Source organism: Bos indicus x Bos taurus, chromosome 7 (genome assembly GCF_003369695.1).
Source record: "Bos indicus x Bos taurus breed Angus x Brahman F1 hybrid chromosome 7, Bos_hybrid_MaternalHap_v2.0, whole genome shotgun sequence".
In the NCBI taxonomy this organism is placed as follows: Eukaryota; Metazoa; Chordata; class Mammalia; order Artiodactyla; family Bovidae; genus Bos; species Bos indicus x Bos taurus.
This window is the reverse complement of record NC_040082.1, coordinates 59,776,653-59,798,116: the sequence shown is the minus strand read 5'-3', so window position 1 is coordinate 59,798,116 and position 21,464 is coordinate 59,776,653. Positions and strand designations below refer to the sequence as shown.

Sequence of the window (21,464 nt, the reverse complement as noted above, 5' to 3'; positions counted from 1 at the left end):
TTTGTTTTTATGGCCAAATAATATTCCATTGAATTGATATGCCACATTTCGTGTATCCATTTGTCCTTTAACGAATATGTGTATTATTTCCACCTTTTGGATACTGTGAATAGTGTTACTCTGAACATTTGTGTACAAGTTTTTGTTTGAGCACTGTTTTCAATTCCTCGGAGAAGACCAGCTGCATCATATGGTAATTCTGTGTTTAACTTTTGGACGAACTGTGAAACTTCCTTAGTGGCTGAACCATTTAGAAATCCCACTAGTCATGTATAAGGGTTTCAATTTCTTCACCCTCCTTGCCAACACTTCTTTTCATCCTTTTCTTTTTTAGTGATAGCTGTTCTAGTCAGTATGAAGTGGTAACTCATTTTGGTTTTAATCTGCATCTCCCTAATGACTAATGACATTGAGCATATTTTCATGTGCTTATGGCCATTTGTATATCTTCTCTGGTGAAATATCTATGCAAGTACTTTGCCCACTTTGAGGGGGATATATAATTATTATTTAAAATTGGGGTAAAAATATTAAAAATCATGGTAAAATATGCATAATATGAAATTTACCATCACTGCCATTTTTATGTGTAGTTTACTAGTATTAAATCTATTTACATTGTTGTGCAATGAATCTCTAGAACTTTTTCATTTTCTTAAAAAGATTTAACTCTTTTCTTTTTAATTTATTTTTTTATTGACGGATAATTGCTTTACAGAATTTTGTTGTTTTCTGTCAAACCTCAACATGAATAAGGCATAGGTATACATATATCCCCTCCCTTTTGAACCTCCCTCCCATCTCCCGCTCATTCCCATCCCTCTAGGTTGATACAGAGCCCCTGTTTGAGTTTCCTGAGCCCTACAGCAAATTCCCATTGGCTATCTATTTTACATATGGTAATGTGAGTTTCCATGTTACTCTTTCCATACATCTCACCCTCTCCTCTCCTCTCCCCGTGTCCATAAGTCTATTCTCTACGTCTGTTTCTCCATTGCTACCCTGTAAATAAGTTCTTCAGAACCATTTTTCTAGATTCTGTATATAAATACAATATTTATCTTTCTCTTTCTGACTCACTTCACTCTGTATAATAGATTCTAGGTTCATCCACCTCATCAGAACTGACTCACATATGTTCCTTCTTACGGCTGAGTAATATTCCATTGTGTATATGTACCACAACTTCTTTATCCTTTCATCTGTCGATGGACATCTAGGTTGCTTCCATGTTCTAGCTGTTGTAAATAGTGCTGCAGTGAGCAATGGGGTACATGTGTCTTTTTCAATTTTGGTTTCCTCAGGGTATATGCCTAGGAGGGGGATTTCTGGGTCATATGGTGGTTTTATTCCTAGGTTTTTTTTAAGGAATCTCCAAATTGTCTTCCATAGTGGCTGTATCAATTTACATTCCCACCAGCAGTGCAAGAGCATCCCCTTTTCTCCACACCCTCTCCAGCATTTATTGTTTGTAGACTTTTTGATGATGGCCATTCTGACCGGTGTCTTTTGCTTTTCTTTAATTGGTCTGTTTGTGTTTTTGTTGTTGAGTTGTAAAGGTTCTCTATTCTAGATACTATACTCTTATCAGATATATGGTTAGAAAAAGTTTTCCCTTTTTGCAGGGATCATGTGTTTTCTTCCTGTCTTCCTTCTATTAATGTGGTGTATTATGTTAATAGATTTTTATATGTTGAACTACTCTTGTTCTTCTGGGATACATTCCACTTGATCATGGTATATAATCCTTTTACTATGCTGCTATTTTGCTAGTATTTCATTGAGAGTTTTTATATTTATATTTATAGGGGATACTGTTCTATAGTTTTATTTTCTTGTGAATTGTTTGTCTGGTTTTTGTATCAGAGTAATGCTGGCTTTATAGAATGAGTGAGGAAGTATTCTCTCTTTTTCAGTTTTTGGATAAAGCTTAACAAGTATTGTGTGCTCAGTTGCTCAGTCGTGTCTGACTCTCTGCGATCCCATGGACTGTAGCCTGCCAGGCTCCTCTGTTCATGGAGTCCTTCAGGCAAGAATATGGGAGTGGGTCACCATTTCTTCCTCCAGGGAATCTTCCTGACTCAGGCACTGAACTTGCATCTCTTGTGTCTCCTGCATTGGCAGGTGGAATCTTTACCACTGTACCACCTGGGAAGCCCCAAGAAGTATTAATGTTAAACACAAGTTGCTCAGTCATGTCTGACTCTATGACTCCATGAACTGTAACCCGCCAGGCTCCTATGTCCATGGAGTTCTCCAGACAAGAATACTGCAGTGAGTTGCCATTCCCTTTTCTAGGGAATCTTCCCAACTCAGGGATCAAACCTGGGTCTCCTGCATTGCAGACAGATTCTTTACCATCTGAGCCACCAGGGAAGTCCCAAGTATTAGTGTTAATTTTTTTTTAATGTTTGGTAAGCTTCACTAGTGAAGCCATCTGGTCTTGGGCTTTTCTTTTGTGAGGTTTTTGATTGCTGAGTGAATGTCTACTTCTTTTTAGGTTTATTTAGGTTTCCTGTTTATACTTGAGCCAGTTTTAGTAGTTTGTGTGTTCTTAGGAATTTGCTTATTTTATCTAGGTTATATAATTGGTTAGCATTAATTGATTGATATTAGCAAATTAATTCGGAGAAGGCAATGGCACCCCATTCCAGTACTCTTGCCTGGAAAATCCCATGGATGGAGGAGCCTGGGAGGCTGCAGTCCATGTGGTCGCTGAGGGTCGGACATGACTGAATAACTTCACTTTCACTTTTCACTTTCATGCATTGAAGACGGAAATGGCAACCCACTCCGGTGTTCTTGCCTGGAGAACCCCGGGGACGGGGGAGCCTGGTGAGCTGCCATCCGTTGGGTCACACAGAGTCGGACACGACTGGGGCAACTTAGCAGCAGCAGCAGCAGCAGCAAATTAATTGCTTAGGATTCTTGTTCTTCTTGTTACCAAGAAAGCAGTGTTAAAATCTCTAACCAAGACTGTGAGTGTCTTTCTCTTTTTAGTTCAATTTTTGTCTTTTACTTTTTGAAACTATGTTATTAGGTACATACAAATTTAGAGTGTTTATATCTTCTGGTAGATTGACCCTTTCATTATTATGAAATGTCTCTGTAGTAATGCTCCTTGCCTTCAAGTCTATTTTGTCAGTTATTAGTGTAGTTATACTGGAGTTCTTTTGCTAGTATTTGCATGCGTATCTTTTCTGTCCTTTTCCCAAGATTTCTGCCTCCTTATATTTAAGAGATGTCTATTAATCTTTGCCTTTTAATTTGACCATTTAATAAATTACTAATATATTTGAATTCAAACATATCAGGTTACTCTTCATTTTCTCTTTGACTCATCTGGTCTATATTGCTTATTTTTTTTCTCCTTTCTTGCCTACTTTTGGATTACTTAAGTATTTCTTTAGAATACCGTTTTCCCCTGTTAGCTTGTTAGTTGTGAATTCTTTTAGAATTCTTTTTGTAGTTTGCAATATATATCTCTCACTTATTAAAGTACTTTAACCATGTCCTAGCAAATGAAATAACCTTAAAAGGCCTTAATTTATTTGTCTTCTCAACTTACATACTACTGTTATCATCCTTTTAACTGTTTGTATCTCTTTCTATATTTTATTCCCCAGAAAACTTTATTATTTTTTATTTTTCACAGTCAGCAATCATTTAGATTTAGCTATCCTTTTTGTTGCTCTTCATTCCTTTCTGCTTTGCCATCTGGGATAACTTTCCTTGTGTCTGAAGAATTTCCTTCCTTTCTTAATTTCAAGTTTTGAAGTGCGACTGGCATGTTTCCCAGTGCCCCTTGTCCTCGGTGGGCCCTGAGTTCCAATTTTCGTTTTCTAGTCCTTTTGACCACTCAGTTGCTCACTCTTTTGTCCACTGCTTGAGAACTGACAGATGCTTTGAAGAGGAAGACTGCTCCTTGTCGGCCTCCCCTCTCCATGTTTCTCTTCTTTGTAAGACCTTTGCCCTTGAAGTCTTCATTGCTCTTATATTTCTCCAATGTTTTATCAATATTTTGACCAGCAGTTGTTTCTGATGGGAAGGTTGATTTGCAACAAGAGAGTCTGTCATTACTAGGATTATAACTCTTGCCTGGTAATTTTTTGATTTTGCACCCACCCCTTACTGATGGCTTGGGAATGTTCAGTGTGTATGTGTGGAACTCAGACAGTATGATCAACATTGCCCTCATGTTCCTCAATTATGACTGTACACATAAATGACTATATACATATATACATACATACATGGATGTACATGTAAAATATATACATAGACATATGAAACACATATTAAGGCATTTGTAGGATCATTTCTCCTTAGTCCTTTGGAAAAGGTGTAGAAAATTCTTGTTTTTCAGCTACTTATAAAACTTTCTATCATTGTTTTCTGAATTATTTCCTGTGGTGTGTGAATGTCCCACATGGTGTTAATAGAATCATTGTTAAAATGGAGCAATTGAGAAACTGCATCGAATCCTCTCCTTGGAGACCCTCACTACCACAGATGCACACTGAAAGCTCTGAAACATATAAACTTATTTGATTATGAAATCCTTCAGGGGGAATTCCTATTCTCATTTGTAGGTGAATTTTGGGAAACACTGCCTTATAGCAAACCTAAATCCACCAAATCCTACACCAATAAATATCTAGTGTTCAAGGGACTTTGTCTTCTCAATGGTGAAGTGCCATCAGTGTTTCCTCAAGCATGGACACTGCAGAGAGTCTGAAAGTATGCACATCAGATATTGGGTTTGGGGGGCTGGAGCCCCCCTTCTAATCATTGGTAAAAAAGGCAGAAATATGGGGTACAGTCATTCCAGCCCTTTGTCTGTTTGTGCCTCCTGGAGTGAAACCATCTGCTCAGGTTCCCTTGGTCCCAGAGCAGCTTGGCATGGGGTACCCATGTGTGTTGGTGGAAATTGATTTTTGATTCTCTTAAGACCAAACTCTCCCTCACTTCACCTACCTCTTGGAGGTCTTGCCGCCCCTCTGTACAGGTGAGAGGGTGAGACAGTTGTGACGGAATACACAGAGCTTCTGCTCAGGAGTCAAGAGGCCTGGGTTCAAGTCCTGGTGCTGTGACCTTGGGAGAGTTAACCATGGAGTAGCGGGTGAGAGCACGGGCTTTGGTGTCAGACACACTCAGCCCTTCTACTTCCTTGCTGTGTGATCATGCGCACGTCACTTCACCTTCCTGCACCTCAATTTCCTTACCTTCAAATGGGGATAATAATAACACCCACCTGACCTTCTCTGTTGTGAGAAGGAAATAAATAATGCATGTCAAGTACAATACCTGGAACGTGCTGGGCACCTGGCAAATGTCAGCTGTTATTTCATCTAACCTGACTCCTTCATCTGGGTTTGAGGAGAACCCCAACCTCTTGTGATGCTTGAGGATCAAATAGAATCTTGAATGTGAAAGAGTTTTGTAAACTCTTGGAGTGACAAAGGGAAATTCAGGCAGTCTTTTCTCATTACTGCCCTTGATGCTGCCTCATCCCCTCTGGCCGGGCAGGGCAGGATGTGGAGACCATACCAGGCTCCATCCCTACTCTCAGGCAGAACCATTCCTCCATTACAGAACATTGGCAAGAAGATGTCCTGCCAGCAATTCATTGCCAACTTGGACCAGCTGAATGATGGCCAAGACTTTGCCAAAGACCTGCTGAAGGTATAACTTGCTAAGGGTCCCCATGCTCCCAGCTGTGTTCAGGGTGGGTGGGGAGGAGAGAGGTTTCTGCTCCACTAAATTCTGATGGTCCAAGTTCTTCATTCTGGGGTCAGGGTAATGATGGCTTTGGGACAGAGGTAGAGACCATCCAGCTCAACACATGACTAGTATGTGTTCCCTGAGTTGGGCAGAGGGTAGGCTTTGTGAGATTTGTTTTTAGTGCTCCACTATCATTATTTCTGTCAAGATAGTGCTCAACACTGCCACCCATTGTCACAGCTGTCACCGCCATCACCCTCACCTGATCACCCTTATCACCACCACCACCTTCACCACAACCATCAGTATCATCACTACAGGGAAAAGCCCACTCATTCCTTAAACATCACAAGGAATCTAGTTTTCTTTTGAATACTTTTGAAAAGTTTCTTTTGAAAAACTCTGGCTTTTCAAGTTTGGTCAGCTCTCCACCTTGGAGGAATAGGAGCATGTTTTGGGGGATAGGTGATGAGTTCAGTTTTAGAGGATGAGTTAGAGGGAACTAATGATATCAGGTGGGCAATTGGATAGTGAGTCTGGAGGACAGAACATGAACATTGCTTTCATCACTCTTCTTACCATAATTATGTTCTTCACTGTCAGGAAGAACTAGTTAAAAGTGTATTTGTAAGTACAATAAAATGATCCCAGTCCCTTCACCCACCTACTCCCCATCTACTCATCCACCCAAATGCCCATCCTCCCATATATCCATCCTTCCATCCACATATCCACCCTGCAACTCAATCATTCACCTGTCCCTACACCTATCCATTCATCCATCACCCACACATACTCTCCTACACAGCCCTCTATACACACTCACCCACCTATTTCTTGGCCCATTGACATAGTTAGCAGCTCATCTACCTACTCATCCTCAGTCTATCCAGTCATCTAAACAATACTCACCTACCCCATTCATTCACCTGTCCAATAAATAAGTGTGAAGCAAACACCTACTTTGCCCCACTGGCTGAAAAGGTACTCCCTCACTGCATCCACATCGCTAGAGGTAGATGGACTCTGACTCTTCTTTGAACTCCTCTCTTTCCCCCTCTCCTAGACCCTTTACAACTCCATCAAGAATGAAAAACTGGAATGGGCCATGTGAGTAGTGCCCATGAGCACAAATATGGGGAGAGAATTACCGGGAACGGGGCGAGGGAGTGGCTGATGGTACAGGGAAGTCATGCTGGTTACTCTCCATGGTGCTGATTTCTCCTACCCAGGGCCCTGGTGACCCCTGACCAGCTGGCCAGCTCCTGCTGTTGAGTTCCCCTTTGGATTCATTTTGTCTTGATAAATAGTGTGCAGTTTTACAGCTATGGAATAGATTAAACTGACAGTTTCATGATGTTCACAACAGTTTTTCTGTTCAGGGGATATTGCCACTATTTTCAATGATGATATTATCTCTTTCCCCTTGGGGAGGTAGACAGGCATGAGCTCTGAGTCCCTTTACAATGCTAGTAATATGACCAAAGTGAAGTGGTGACTGCTCTTGGCAATGGGGAGATGTGACTGCCCCCTAACTTATTCCCTTGAGAGGGCAGTGAGACCTGGAGGTACCCAGCCATCTGGAAAGAGGTGTGGTGACCTTGCTGATTGGGAAGACTATATATAAGAGGCTTCTGGGGAAAGTTTCCACCCCACTCTGCTGTACTCCCCAGGGCAGCCTGGGTCTTGGGGTCCATGTGAAGGTCCCAGGCAGGGATCGTTAGGAAACCCAACCCAACTGGGGAGAACTGGCATTTTTCTACCAGGGCTCCAGTGGGGAACCTAGACTTTAGGGGCCTAACCTACTGATCTTCTGTCCCTCACCATGTCCCTGGGACTTGGGCAGTCTGCCCATGGGTTACTTCTCCCTGGGGCTTGGCTTTCAGAGAGGTGAGAGAAGACCAGGGGGTAAGTCCGAAGGTGGTAAGGTCTCCAACTTTGTGATCAAAGGTGAAGATTGGAGCTTGGAGGCCAAAAATCAAATTTCAGAGGACAAAGGTCAGAATTGGAGACTCAGGTCAAAGGTCTGGATCTATGGTTGGAATTGAAACCCCCTTATCTCTGTTCCTCACCTCTAACTGGCTTCCAGAGGAGTGTTTGGTGGGGAGAGGGCATGTTGGCATGGGGATGAGGGCTCTGTGGAGGTGGTACTCAAGCCTAGTACTTTCCTAGTGATGAAGATGAGCTGAGGAAATCACTGTCTGAGCTGGTGGATGACAAGTTTGGGACAGGCACAAAGAAGGTGACACGGATCCTGGATGGTAGCAACCCCTTCCTGGATGTCCCGCAAGCTCTCAGCGCTACCACCTACAAGCATGGTGTGCTGACCCGGAAGACTCACGCCGACATGGATGGCAAGAGGAGTGGGTGTCAGGCGGGGAAGGGGCATAGGGAGGGATGCTAGTCCAGAGAGGGTATGCACCCCCTTGGCTGCTCCTCTGGGAATGCACATGCCAGCAGACATGTAGGGGGACACGGGGGAGGAGATACTGGGATGGGTGTTATGGCCACACTACCCATGGCCCCCTCTCCCTAGCGCCCCGTGGGAGGCGTGGCTGGAAGAAATTCTACGCGGTGCTCAAAGGGACCATTCTGTACCTGCAGAAGGTGAGAGATTCCCCCAGAATCTTTACCCAGGAAGGGCCAACTCAGCCCCTGCCTTCTGGTGCCTAGAGGGTCCTGGGAAAGGCCTAGGCCTTAGGCAGATCTTGGATCCTCCCACATCAAGGACCTGACTGGCTCACCGAGGGCTTTGATGGTTTCAGAGAAGGGCCTTTTAAAGGGGGTTTCAGAGGAGTAAGACCTGTTCAAGCTTCTGGGGCCAACTGGGTGCTGGGAGTGTGTGGTGATTCTTGTTGGGGCAGCTGAAAGATGGTGGGATGTGTAGGGACAGAGAGAAGGAGAATGACCGGGAGGGACAGTGAGGGTGGAGGTACGGGTCAGCAGACCAGAGCCTGGTGATGACAGAGGCTTGCCCACCCCTGACCTGGCCTGTCCAGGATGAGTACAGGCCTGACAAAGCCCTGTCCGAGGGTGACTTGAAGAATGCCATCCGTGTGCACCACGCTCTGGCCACCAGGGCCTCTGACTACAGCAAGAAGTCCAACGTGCTCAAGCTAAAGACAGCTGACTGGAGGGTCTTCCTCTTCCAGGCACCGTAAGTAGGAGTGGGCACCCCCTCGCTCCCACACTGGGCTCAGTACCTGCCCCACAACCTTGCCTCATCTACCTCAGGGGAGGTGCCCTTAGCTTCCCCGGCACAGCAGCCATGAGAGCAAGTGTAATTGCTTGGCACAAACAAACAGCTCAGGTCCCTCCTGACAGCAGTGTTTCTCAAGCGTGATCCCTCAGTATCTCCTGGAAAACTTGTTAGAGGGACTTCCCTGGTGGTCAAATGGTTAAGACTCTGCTCCCAATGCAGGGGGCACAGGTTCAATCCCTTTTTGGGGAACTAAGATCCTGCATGCTGCCCATTGTGGTCAAAAATAACCCCCAAACTCATTAGAAATGCAGTTTCTGTGGTCCCACATTAGACCTCCTGAATCAGAAACACTGGAGGTAGGCCAGCAGTTGTGTTTTAATAAGACCTCAGGGTGATTCTTATGTGCACTGAAGTCTTTAAATACAAGGCAGATGGACTCTTTCTAAATCATCCTGCACTTAAAGTTGGGGTGATGGGCACGGAAAACTCACCCTGTGGTTTCTCCATAAGGCCTTCTTTCTATGCCCCTGTACCTCATCCTTCTGTGACTTGAAATTCGGGTTTCATGTGTCAGATGAACTTAAAAGGGGGGAGACTGGCAGGTGAACTCTGAGGATAGGAGTAGAGGTGCCGAACCAGGCAGCGGGGCAGGACCGAGAGGGCGGAGTCAGGGTGACCAGTTGCCCAGCTGCCTCTGACCTCCCCTGCTGGTCTTAAGACTCACTAGCTCCAAGCCGTTAGCTCTGGACCTGGCTGGGCAGCTTCATGTTCACATGGAAATCCAGGTCTTGTCTGGGAGCTGGAACAGAAGGGAGCTCCCTACGCAGACATGACCAGGCTCATCAGCTCCCATCCTGCCACCCTCCCTCACCCCTTTGCCTGCCTACATGGAGGTCTTTGTGGCCTCTCTGTGCCTGGCTGTGCTGGGTGCTGGGTGGGGGATAGGGAGTCCTGCTGTGAGAAGCCAGTGCGCCCTCCCCTCCCCTCCGGTCCCCAGGAGCAAAGAGGAAATGCTGTCCTGGATCCTGAGGATCAACCTGGTGGCTGCCATCTTCTCAGCGCCCTCCTTCCCTGCTGCCGTTAGCTCCATGAAGAAGTTCTGTCGGCCTCTGCTGCCCTCCTGCACCACTCGGCTCTGCCAGGTACAAGCTCCTGGGCTCACGACATCACCTCCCCCGGCCCCTCATTCAGCAGTGCTTACCCGGTGCTTGGTCCTAGGGTGAGAGACAAGCCGAAGGAGCAGACATTCTCCATCCCCCCGCCCACACCCCCACTTACACACGGAGGGACTGAGGTCATACCCCGCACAGTGGTGTGGGTGTGCTGATGGCGGTGCGTTCAGTGGATGTGGTGTGGTCTGTGGGTGTCCTGTGTGTCTGGGCATGAATGGTTGTGAGTGTGTGTGTCCTGAGGAGCGAGTGACAGGCAAGACTTGGAGAACCCTTCATCCAGCTGCTTCCCTCATCTACCCTTACATGTTTCTTTGTAATCCTTAAAAATCTCCTGGGCTTCCCAGGTGGCTCAGTGGTAAAGAATCTGCCTGCCTGTGCAGGAGCCACAGGAGACATGGTTTTGATCCCTGGGTTGGCAAGATCCCCTGGAGAAGGGAATGGCAACCGACTCCAGTAGTCTTGCCTGGAAAATCCCATGGGCAGAGGAACCTGGTGGGCTACAGTCCATGGGGTTACATAGAGCTGGACACAACTGAGTGCACATGTGCACACACACACATCAATACTCCATTTTTCAGGGTTTTTTTTTGAGAGGAGAGGATAAATGCTGGGCTACTACTTACATGGTGGAGAGTGGGTTAACACCATGTTTTCCATCCTGTCAGGGCCCTTTCCTGATGAGCCAGTGTCCTGGGTCTTCTCTGTGGAGCCCCTGGGGCTGCTGTCCACAGCTGTGCCAGCACTCTCGGTGCTCCCACACAGGCACACTTACCATTCAAGTGCACGCATGTTTGTGTGTATATACACATACACACACACATACACATATGCAGCCCAGTGCCCATAAGGCACAAAGGGGTCTGGCTGTCCTGTGGCGGGTGGGGTGTACTGTTCACTTGTCTGGTAGTGACAGTGTCTCTGTCTTTGGGTGTGATCCTGGATCCGTGGCCTTCAGATGTGTCTGGACATGAGTATGAGAGGCTGTGTGCTTCGTATGAAGCCTGGGGCGCCGGGCTGAGTCTCGGTGATTGTGTGTCTATGTCAAGGAGTGTGCATACACGAGAGTGAGGGCCTCGCATCTCCTGAGCATGCTGCGGAGGCTCCGGGGGGAGCTGATGCCGATGGTGGGAGGGGACGAAGGAAGGTGGCGGAGGTACACTCGTTCAGGCACAGACCTGGCTCTGCCCCTGCGTGTTGGATGGCCCTGGCAAGGCCTCGGTTTCCCCTTGGGGAAGCAGCTCTCCTTTGGATGAGACCCACCCATACGACCCCCTGAGGGTGGGACCTCACTGTCCACGACTGATCTTTGCAGGAGGAGCAGCTGCGCTCTCATGAGAATAAGCTGAGGCAGGTGACTGCAGAGCTGGCTGAACACAAGTGTCACCCGGTCGAGCGGGGCATCAAGTCCAAGGAGGCTGAGGAGAACCGGCTGAAGGAGCATTATCTCACATTTGAGGTGGGCCAATCACAGGAGGATTTGGAAGGACAGGGCTGGGGCAGGAGGAAGAGGCCAGCTTCTCCTTCCACATCTTTCCACAGCCAGGGACTCCTTCTTTGGGAGCACTCCACTTTGGGGGCTCCCCTGAGGTCATGAACTGCAGTCACCTGTGAGCCAGTCTCTGCACAGCCCAGCTGCACAGACAACTCACTTGTGTATCTACCAGAGACCTCCCTGACCTTCTGCAGCCTTCTTCAAGCCCCTGCCTCACGTCCAATTTCTGCATAGGCCCAGCTTTTCGGGAAGCTTCTACAACCAAACCACAGAGTTCACAAGCCCTCTCCATGTGACTTCCCCCCCCTCACATCTCAGTGCCCCTCTCAGTGGGTTTATCAAGCAGAGCACCTTGGTCTCTCCTTCTGAGCTCTCCCTTTCTTCTGTTTTGTCTCTGCCCCTACCCTGCTTCTGTCCTGCAGTGCTCTGCCTTCACTGTATGAAGGATGAGGGTAGACTGAGGGGAGGAAGGCAGGAACCACTTGTGCATTTTGGACTGACCTGCACATGGGGGTGGACAGATACAAGAGAGCCCGAAACCAAGCCAGGAAGTCCCTGGAGCAGAGGGGCAGGGAATCGCCCATCTCAGTCTCTAGATTTCCATGCTGACTTTCTGTTGTGGTGTAGAGGAGAGAGGATAGATAAATCCTGCCTTTTGGAAAAACATGATGTTTTATAACTTTTGGAAGCCTCCTCAGATCCACTCTCTCTGCAAGGTAAAAAATAACCATGCTGATTGCCAGGCATGATTCTCTTCACTTCGCTTATGTTGACTGATTTAATCCTCATATCAACTGTATGATGTGGGTTTGTTATCCCCATTTTACAGATGGGGAAATTGAGGCTTGGAAAGGTTGGACCATGTGCCTGAGGCAACACAGTTAAGTCCAGGAGCCAGGATCCTAACCAGGCAACTGACTGTGCCTCCAAAACCCTGGTCTTTCTCACCCTCAGCCTGACTTAACTGGGGGGTGAAGAGGCAGGGCAGATGGACAGTAGGGGAGGTAGAGCCCAGAATGAAGAGCTTTTCAGTTTCTGTGGCAGAGCTGGGTGAGAACAGAATCTTATGACCCTTAGTCCCTGCCTCTCCCGCGACAGTGGTGAGGGCCTGAAGCTCTGAGTCAAGACCTCAGACACTGCCAAACCTCCCTTCTAATTGTTTACCAATTTACATCCCCTTTAATAGCTCATGAACACACCTGTCTCTCCATACTCTCACCAACACTGGACGTAGTCTTCGTTAATCTGATAGGTTTAGCAAGTGGTATCTTATTGATGTTTTAACTTGGTTTAAATTTTTTAAAACAATTGTGATTTAAAAAGCATAGCGTAAGATTGATCATGGTTAAGGTTAAGGAATCAATGGTTAAGGAACCATTTTAAGTATTATAGTTCAGTAATGTTAAGTCAGAGAAGGCAATGGCATCCCACTCCAGTACTCTTGCTCGGAAAATCCCATGGACGGAGGAGCCTGGTAGGCTGCAGTCCATGGGGTCGCTAAGAGTCGGACACGACTGAGTGACTTCACTTTCACTTTTCACTTTCATGCACTGAAGAAGGAAATGGCAACCCACTCCAGTGTTCTTGCCTGGAGAATCCCAGGGACGAGGGAGCCTGGTGGGCTGCCGTCTATGGGGTCGCACAGAGTCAGACACGACTGAAGCAACTTAGCAGCAGCAGCAGCAGCAATGTTAAGTCTTTTCATATTCTTGGGCAACTAATCTCCAGAACTTTTTCATCTTCCAAACTGAAACTCTATAACTATTAAACAACATACTCCTAAGCACCTTCCTCCTGGCCCTAGTCCTTGACTACCACAGTTCTACTATCTGTCTCTGTGAATGTGACTACTACTCTTAAGTGCTTCATACAAGTGGAACCACAGAATTTATACTTTTGTGACTGGCCTGTGTCACATGACATAAGGCTTTCAGGCTTCATCCCTACTGTAGCATGTATCAGAATTCCTTTCTTTTTGCTTTTCTGTTGTATTTGGACACCACGTTTTGTCTGTCCTTTCATCGGCTGATGCACATTTGGGTTGGCTGCTGTTAATAATGCTGCCATGAACATGGGTGTGCAAATGTTTCTTTGAGATCCTACTTTCACTCCTGCTTTTATGTCCAGAAGTGGAATTGCTAAACTGTATGGTAATGTTATTTTCACTTTTCGAGGAATAACCACACTGTTTTCCATAGTGGCTGTATCAATTTACATTCCCACCAATAGTGTACTTGGATTCTAATTCTTCCACATCTTTGTCAACACGCTTGTTAATTTATGTTTGTTTTTTTTTTGTTTTGGTAGTGGTTATCTTAATGCATGTGAGGTGATAATCTCATTGTGGTTTCAATCTGTATTTTCCTGATGGATAATGGTGTTGATGGAGAAGCTCTATATAGTCAGCAATAACAAACCCTGGTGCTGACTGAGGCTCAGATCATGAGCTCCTTATTGCAAAGTTCAGGCTTAAACTGAAGAAAGTAGGGAAAACTACCAGGACATTCAGGTATGATCTAAACCAAATCCCTTATGATTATACAGTGGAGGTGACAAATAGATTCAAGGGATAAGATCTGGTACACAGAGTGCTTGAAGAACTATGGACAGAGGTGCATAACACTGTACAGGAGGTGGTGACCAAAGCCATCCCCGCAAAAAAGAAATGTGAGAAGGCAAAGTGATTGTCTGAGGAGGCCTTACAAAGAGCTGAGGAAAGATAAGTGAAAGGCAAGGGAGAAAAGGAAAGATACACCCAACTGAGTGCAGAGTTCCAGAGAGTAGCAAGGAGAGATAAGAAGGCCCTCTTAAATGAACAATGCAAAGAAATAGAGGAGAATAATAGAATGGGATAGACTAGGGATCTCTTCAAGAAAATTAGAGATACCAAGGGAACATTTCATGCATGTTGTGACATGACATTTCATGCAAAGATGGGCATAATAAAGGACAGAAATTGTAAGGACCTAACAGAAACAGAAGAGATTAAGAAGAGGTGGCAAGAATACACAGAAGAACTATACAAGAAAGGTCTTAATGAGCTGGATAACCATGGTGGTATGATCACTCACCTAGAGCCAGACATCCTGGAGTGTGAAGTCAAGTGTGCCTTAGGAAGCATTACTGTGAAAAAAGCTAGTGGAGATGACAGAATTCCAGCTGAGCTATTTCAAATCCTAAAAGATGATGTTGTTAAGGTGCTGCACTCAATATGTCAGCATATTTGGAAAACTCAGCAGTAACCACAAGACTGGAAAATGTCATTTTTCATTCCAGTTCCAAAGAAGGGTAATGCCAAAAGATGTTCAAACTGCCATACAGTTGCACTCATTTCACATGCTAGCAAGGTTATCCTCTAAATCCTGTAGGCTAGGATTCAACAGTATGTGAACTGAGAATTTCCAGATTTACAAGCTGGGTTTTAAAGAGGCAGAGGAACCAGGGATCAAATTGCCAACATTTGCTGGATCATGGAGAAAGCAAGGGAGTTCCAGAAAAACATCTACTTCTGCTTCATTGACCATGCTAAAGCCTTAGACTGTGTTCAGTTCACTTCAGTCACTCAGTCGTGTCTGACTATTTGCAACCCTATGAACTGCAGGACGCCAGGCCTCCCTGTCCATCACCAACTCCTGGAGTTTACCCAAACATGTCCGCTGAGTTGGTGATGCCATCTAACCATCTCATCCTCTGTCGTCCCCTTCTCCTCCTTTCTTCAATCTTTCCCAACATCAGGGTCTTTTCAAATGAGTCAGCTCTTTGCACCAGGTGGCCAAAATATTGGAGTTTCAGCTTCAACATCAGTCCTTCCAATGAACACCCAGGACTGATTTCCTTTAGGATGGACTGGTTGGATTTCCTTGCAGTCCAAGGGACTCTCAAGAGTCTTCTCCATCACCACAGTTCAAAAGTATCAATTCTTCGGTGCTCAGCTTTCTTTATAGTCCAACTCTCACATCCATACATGACTACTGGAAAAACCATAGCCTTGACTAGATGGACCTTTGTTAAACTGTGTGGATCACAACAAACTGTGGAAAATTCTTAAAGAGAAAATTCTTACCTATCTCCTTAGAAACTGTATTCCAGTCAAGAAGATACAGTTAGAACCAGGGAAAGGAGTATGTCAAGGCTGTATATTGTCACCCTGCTTACTTAACTTATATGCAGAGTACATCATGTAAAATGCCAGGCTGGGTGAATCACAAGGTGGAATCAAGAATTCCAGGAGAAATATCAACCACCTCAGATATTGGCATATATACATATACCTCAGATATTCTACCACTCTAATGGCAGAAAATGAAGAGGAACTAAAGAGCTTCTTGAGGAGAATGAAAGGGGAGAGTCAAAAAGCTGGCTTGAAACTCAACATTTAAAACACTAAGGTCATGGCATTCAATTGCATCACTTCATGGCAAATAGAAGGGGAAAAAGTGGAAGCAGTGACAGATTTTATTTTCTTGGGTTCTAAAGTCACTGAAGATGTTGGTTACAGCCATGAGAAACCTAGACAGCATATTAAAAAGCAGAGACATCACTCTGCTGACAAAAGTCCTTATAATCAAAGCTATGGTTTTTCCGATAGTCATGTATGGACGTGAGAGTTGGACCATAAAGAAAGCTGAGTGCTGAAGAATTGATGCTTTTGACTTGTAGTGCTGGAGAAGACTCTTGGAAGTCCCTCGAACTGCAAGATTGAACTGCAAGTCAATCTTAAAGGAAATCAACCCCAGATATTCACTGGAAGGACTGTTGCTGAAGCTGAAGCTCCAATACTTTGGCCACCAGATATGAAGGGCTGACTCATTGAAAAAGACTCTGATGCTGGGAAAGATGGAAGGCTAAAGGAGAAGGGGGTGGCAGAGGATGAGATGGTTAGATAGCATCATTGATTCAGTGAACATGAATTTGGCTAAACTCCAGGAGTTAGTAGAGGACAGAAGAGCCTGGTGTGCTGCAGTCCATGGGTTACAAAAATTGGACATTACTTAGCAACTGAACAACAGCAGCAAAATGATGCTGAGCATCCTTTTTTGTGCTTATTGGTCATTAGTGTATCTTCTATAGTGAAATGTCTATTCAAGTTCTTTATACATCTTGAAATTGGGCTGTGTTTTGTTGTTGAGTTCTAGGAGTTTTTCCCCCCTTTTAATATTCTGGATACTAGACCCTTACTAGATTAATGATTTGCAAATATTTTTCCCATTCTGTATATTGCATTTTCATTCTGTTGATTGTGTTCTTTGATACAGAGGTGTTTTAAATTTTGATAAAATCCCATTTGTCTATTTTCACTCTCATGCCTATGCTTTTGCTATCATATCCAATAAGTCATTGCCAATTAACTTTGATTTTTAAAATTATGAGTTAAATTTCTGTGTGTGCCCTTTGCCTATTTTAAAAATTGTTTATCTCCTTTTATTGGTTGGTGAGAACTCTCTAAATATCAAGGAGAGAGTCTTTTGTCATATAAGGTATAAATGTTTTTTTTGCAGTTTGTTATCTTTTGACTTTGTTTTTGGCCCTTCTCTGCTCTTTTCCCAGAAAAGCCGTTATGAGACCTATATCCACCTCCTGGCTGTGAAGATCAAAGTGGGCTCTGATGACCTGGAGCGGATTGAGGCCCGATTGGCCACCCTGGAGGGGGATGACCCTTCACTCCGCAAGACACACTCGAGCCCTGCCCTCAGCCAGGGCCATGGAACTGTGACTGGCAGCAAAGCCATGAGGGATACCACTGGGCCTGATACTTAGCTGGCAAGGATGGGCAGGCCTCAGAGGCAGGCAGTGCCCCTGGAGGGGCCAGTGAGCACAATTCCAGCTAGGGGCCACTCAGACAAGCTGCAGACAGTTGTTAGGCAGCCAGAGGGGTGTGGAGAGCCTTGCGGGCTGAGGAGATGGAGATGCTATTCATGGTGTCGATCTTGCATCCTAGGGCTGCTCTGGGCCTTAGAGTCTGTCGCCAGCCCTCACCTCCCTCTCCACTCTGGAGCCTCAGTTTGTAGGCCAGTTGTGTGCATGCTCTAGACACCATCTCACTGGAGGAGCAGGAAGGGTGGTTGGCTTCCCAGGCTCTCCTCTTCTCACAGTTCCTCCCCTCATCTCCCTTGTTTCTGAGGGCAGGTCTCAACCCCAGGTCTCAGTTTGGACTCCCACCCCTTCTCCTCCTCCTTCCTCTGAGTTGACCAGCAGCAGGTCTGCAGACCACCAGCACTGTCCAATTCTCCCTCCACTCAGCAGCGCTGGGAACTGCACCCTGTTCTCCTGCCTTGCCCAGCAATAACCCAGCTCTCAGGCCTGTCCCTCAGTGCCAAGCTCACCTTCCATCCATCAAGACCACTCCTGCTTTCTTTTATAATGACATAAATGTATATATATAAGAATTATATACATATATAAACTACCCCTTTAGAGATGGTTTTGGAACTGATATCAGAGGATGAAATGAGGTATGGAAAAGCCTATCTCAGATACACTTGTTAGTGAGGAGGGCTGCTCTTTGGCCCCTGGAGGCTCTGACTCTCTGGAAGAGAAGATAGAGATAGTGTGTCCTCCTCGCTCCCTGTTTCCCCTCTTCCGGCTGACCTGTGATTTAAACTGCTCTTACAGTTAATGCTTTGGAATAAATAGTGTGTGTGCGTGCTGCCCCGTCTGTCCCACAGGTGTCCTGGGGTGTGAGTGGGATGGGACTGCGGCCCTGCTTATATTTTGGTCTTTGTGTTGGTGCTGCCAGGTCTCTTGGGCCCAGAGGTGACCTCTTGTACAGATCTACTGCTACAGGAATAAAAGACACTCTGCCTTGCAAATAGCCACTTGTCAACAAACCCAAAGATGTTTGGTGGGAGAAACCTATGGAAGCCATTAATTCTTGGTCTTGGGGAAATGTGGAATGACAAGTTGTTGATTGTTAGGCTGATATTTCTTACACTCTTTGAGTGACTCAGAAATGCTAGTTAAGGACATGTCTGGAAAGGACAATTTGCCACATGATGGTTGCAGACTAGCATCTTTTAAACCCTGCATTCCTCAGACAAGTGGTGGGGGTGATGGCACCCTCAATGCAACTGTGATGAGTAAATCCTTTCTATTTTTTAAACAGATTACTGTAGTTTGGCCAGCAGTTTGACCTCAGTGGTAATATATTTAGATAATAAGATAAGCCAACCTTGCAACTAAGTACCCGACATTTACAAGCCCACTCACATTTGATGCAAGGGACCTGTGAATCTGTGGAGAGATGTAGTGATTTAAATACAGATTATTTAATTTGGATCAGCTGAGTGTATTTTATAACCAAACCATCTGGCACCTTCATTTTGCTGAGGGGAAGTTAATGTTCATTTAAGTGAAATTGAAAGAGCAATGTGGCAACATAAAAAGCTCTGTGTACTTTTTCTCTGTGCTGTCTCAAAGATCCTTTGAGTTTGGGGTCTGCTTCCCACCCTCTACCTCTTGAGGGTGGGTGAGTGAAAGCAGAGGAGCAGGCTCCATCCGCTGCAGACAGGTGTGCTTCCCTGAACACTAGTTGTGCCTCCCATCAGTTAAAAAAAAACTTTTAGTTCACTTTCTTAATTGTATAATTATTTATTGTAAATTATATACATGTACTACTGTACTAAAATATTATGTACATTATAAAACATACACAAAATAGAAATTTTAAAAAGATGAGATGAAAATAAATCTAAAGCAAAGTTCTAATATTTTTTTTCTGCATTCCAATGGACCACATGTTCCCTCTGCCCCTAATATGTCCATTTTCCAGGACTGTCCAAATCCAGAGCCTTGGAGGACAGCAGGTGAGATGCAATAAGTGGTTTGCGCCACCTGGTGGTCCTGGGAAGTGGCTGCAGGCTCAGGGACCCCTGGGGGCTGACCTTTGAGGACAGCCTCTCTGGAGCCTCCATACACTCATTCATTGAGATGAACAGCGCTGCACATTGTGCTGGGTGCTGGGGATACTATTGTGAGAAAAGGATTGACCAGATCCCTGTCCACAAGGGGCTCACAGTCTAATGGGGAGGGAGATGGTCAGTCACCATTCCCATCTGGGACTCTGGAAAGGCTGGGGAGACAAGACAAAAATGACCTGGCCGAGAAAAATTGGAGTGGGGAAGACTGACTCAGGAAGCCGCCTGAATGTCCTAAGTGCTCCTGGGGGACAGGATAGTAGTAGTAAGGCCCTTCTTAGGGCTATACTTCTTCCTGGTAGGCAATACTAAAGATGCCCCAGAGCGAAACTGGAGAGGCAGAGTGAAAATGGGGCCTCTCTGGCCACCCCAGCTCCTAGGTTCCATTCACACCTGTGAATGAACAGGTGGCTGATGAAGAGTCAAGGAAACTGATTAGATTCTGGCCTTGGACTCTCAGCAGGTATCTTAGAATTCAGATAATAAAGGTACCTAGTGGGATCATGTGAGGGTCAATGAGTTTATCAAGAGGTTATTCAGAATTAATTGGGGTGACATAGAGATAGATGGATTTACTGCAATCATGGAGGTGGTTTCTGACTAAAAATTTAGAAGGTAAAAACTTAGGGCCCTCAGAAGGGTCAAGTGAGTGTACTAAGCTGGGTCATGAAAAGGGCAATGGGTTCACTGAGGGGTCAGTCACAATTAGTTGAGGTCACAGAGAGGTCAGTGGGTTCACCAAGAGGTCGTTCACAATTACTTGGGGTCATAGGTCAGTGTGCTCAGAGTTCTGAGTCAAAATTTAGAAGGGAGGTAACTTGGGCCCTCAGAAAGGTCAAATGAGGACATGAAGCTGGGTCATGAACAGGGCAATGGGTTCACTGAGGGGTCAGTCACAATTAGTTGGGTCATAGAGAGGTCAATGGGTTCACTGAGAGGGCATTCATAATTACTTGGGGTCATAAAGAGGTCAGTGGGCTAATTTGAGTCAGGAAAGTGGTTTCTGAGTCAAAATTTAGAAGGGAGGTAACTTGGGCCCTCAGAAAGGTCAAATGAGGACATGAAGCTGGGTCATGAACAGGGCAATGGGTTCACTGAGAGGTCAGTCACAATTAGTTGGGGTCATAGAGAGGTCATTCATAATTACTTGGGGTCATTAAGAGGTCAGTGTGCTCACTGGAGTCAGGAAAGTGGTTTCTGGGTGAAATTTTAGAAGGTAGGTAACTCAGGCCCTCAGAAAGGTCAAATAAGGACATAAAACTGGGTCATGAAAAGGGCAATGGGCTCACCAAGAGGTTCATTCAGAATTAATTCTGGGTTTTCATATAGATCATAAATCACACAGAGATATTACTGGCTCTCAGAAAATTTTAAAGCCAACAGCAAACTCAGAGCTAGCACAATGATCTGGATGAGATCATCAGATAGGGGCTGGAGAAGTCAATGATTTGCAGCTTTGTGTAGCACTTAGTTCATTAATTTTCTTTGTTTCTTTGTAACAGGTTCTCCCCCCACCCCCGCCCCATGTCCCCACATAAATACATGTCTAGTTGTTTACTTTTCTATATCATCTCCCCTTCATCCAGTTTTTGCCACTCTCTGTGTGACTCAAGAATGCAAAGCACAGGATATGGTCATCACCATCATCAAATTTGCCACTAATAGGCATTTATCACATGCCAGAAGCAATCCTGGGTGCTTTATATAATCTCTACAGCAATGCTTTGAGGTAGGTATTAGCATCACCATTTCCCAGCTGAGGAAAGTGCAGCCTAGAGAAGTCACACAGCAGAGCTGGAATTTGTGAATTCAGGCCCTCTTGATACCCAAGCTGTTTCAACCCTAGGCCTCTTCATCCTTCTTATCGGTAGGTCTCTGAACTGACCACACAAGTTCTGGGCTCATTGTGTGTACCCTCACACATCAACCACCTGAACTCTTTGGATAGCTGACTCCTTTGT

General features: G+C 45.4%; 1 protein-coding gene across 3 annotated transcripts in view; it reads left to right on the top strand.

Annotated features, from left to right (window-relative positions):
* The window catches only part of PSD2 (pleckstrin and Sec7 domain containing 2), a 71,949-nt gene extending 52,659 nt beyond the window's left edge, over positions 1-19,290 (top strand). For 2 of the 3 annotated variants that reach the window (XM_027546295.1, XM_027546296.1), the window contains exons 9-16: positions 5,595-5,685; positions 6,791-6,834; positions 7,897-8,087; positions 8,261-8,331; positions 8,724-8,881; positions 9,924-10,068; positions 11,411-11,554; positions 17,138-19,290. In XM_027546295.1, coding sequence (XP_027402096.1) covers positions 5,595-5,685; positions 6,791-6,834; positions 7,897-8,087; positions 8,261-8,331; positions 8,724-8,881; positions 9,924-10,068; positions 11,411-11,554; positions 17,138-17,347 — 1,054 coding nt within the window. In that variant the 3' untranslated portion in view covers positions 17,348-19,290. The remainder of the gene's footprint in view (positions 1-5,594; positions 5,686-6,790; positions 6,835-7,896; positions 8,088-8,260; positions 8,332-8,723; positions 8,882-9,923; positions 10,069-11,410; positions 11,555-17,137) is intronic. The other variant, XM_027546297.1, reaches the window with a different exon arrangement.
* The last annotated feature ends 2,174 nt before the right edge of the window (positions 19,291-21,464 follow it).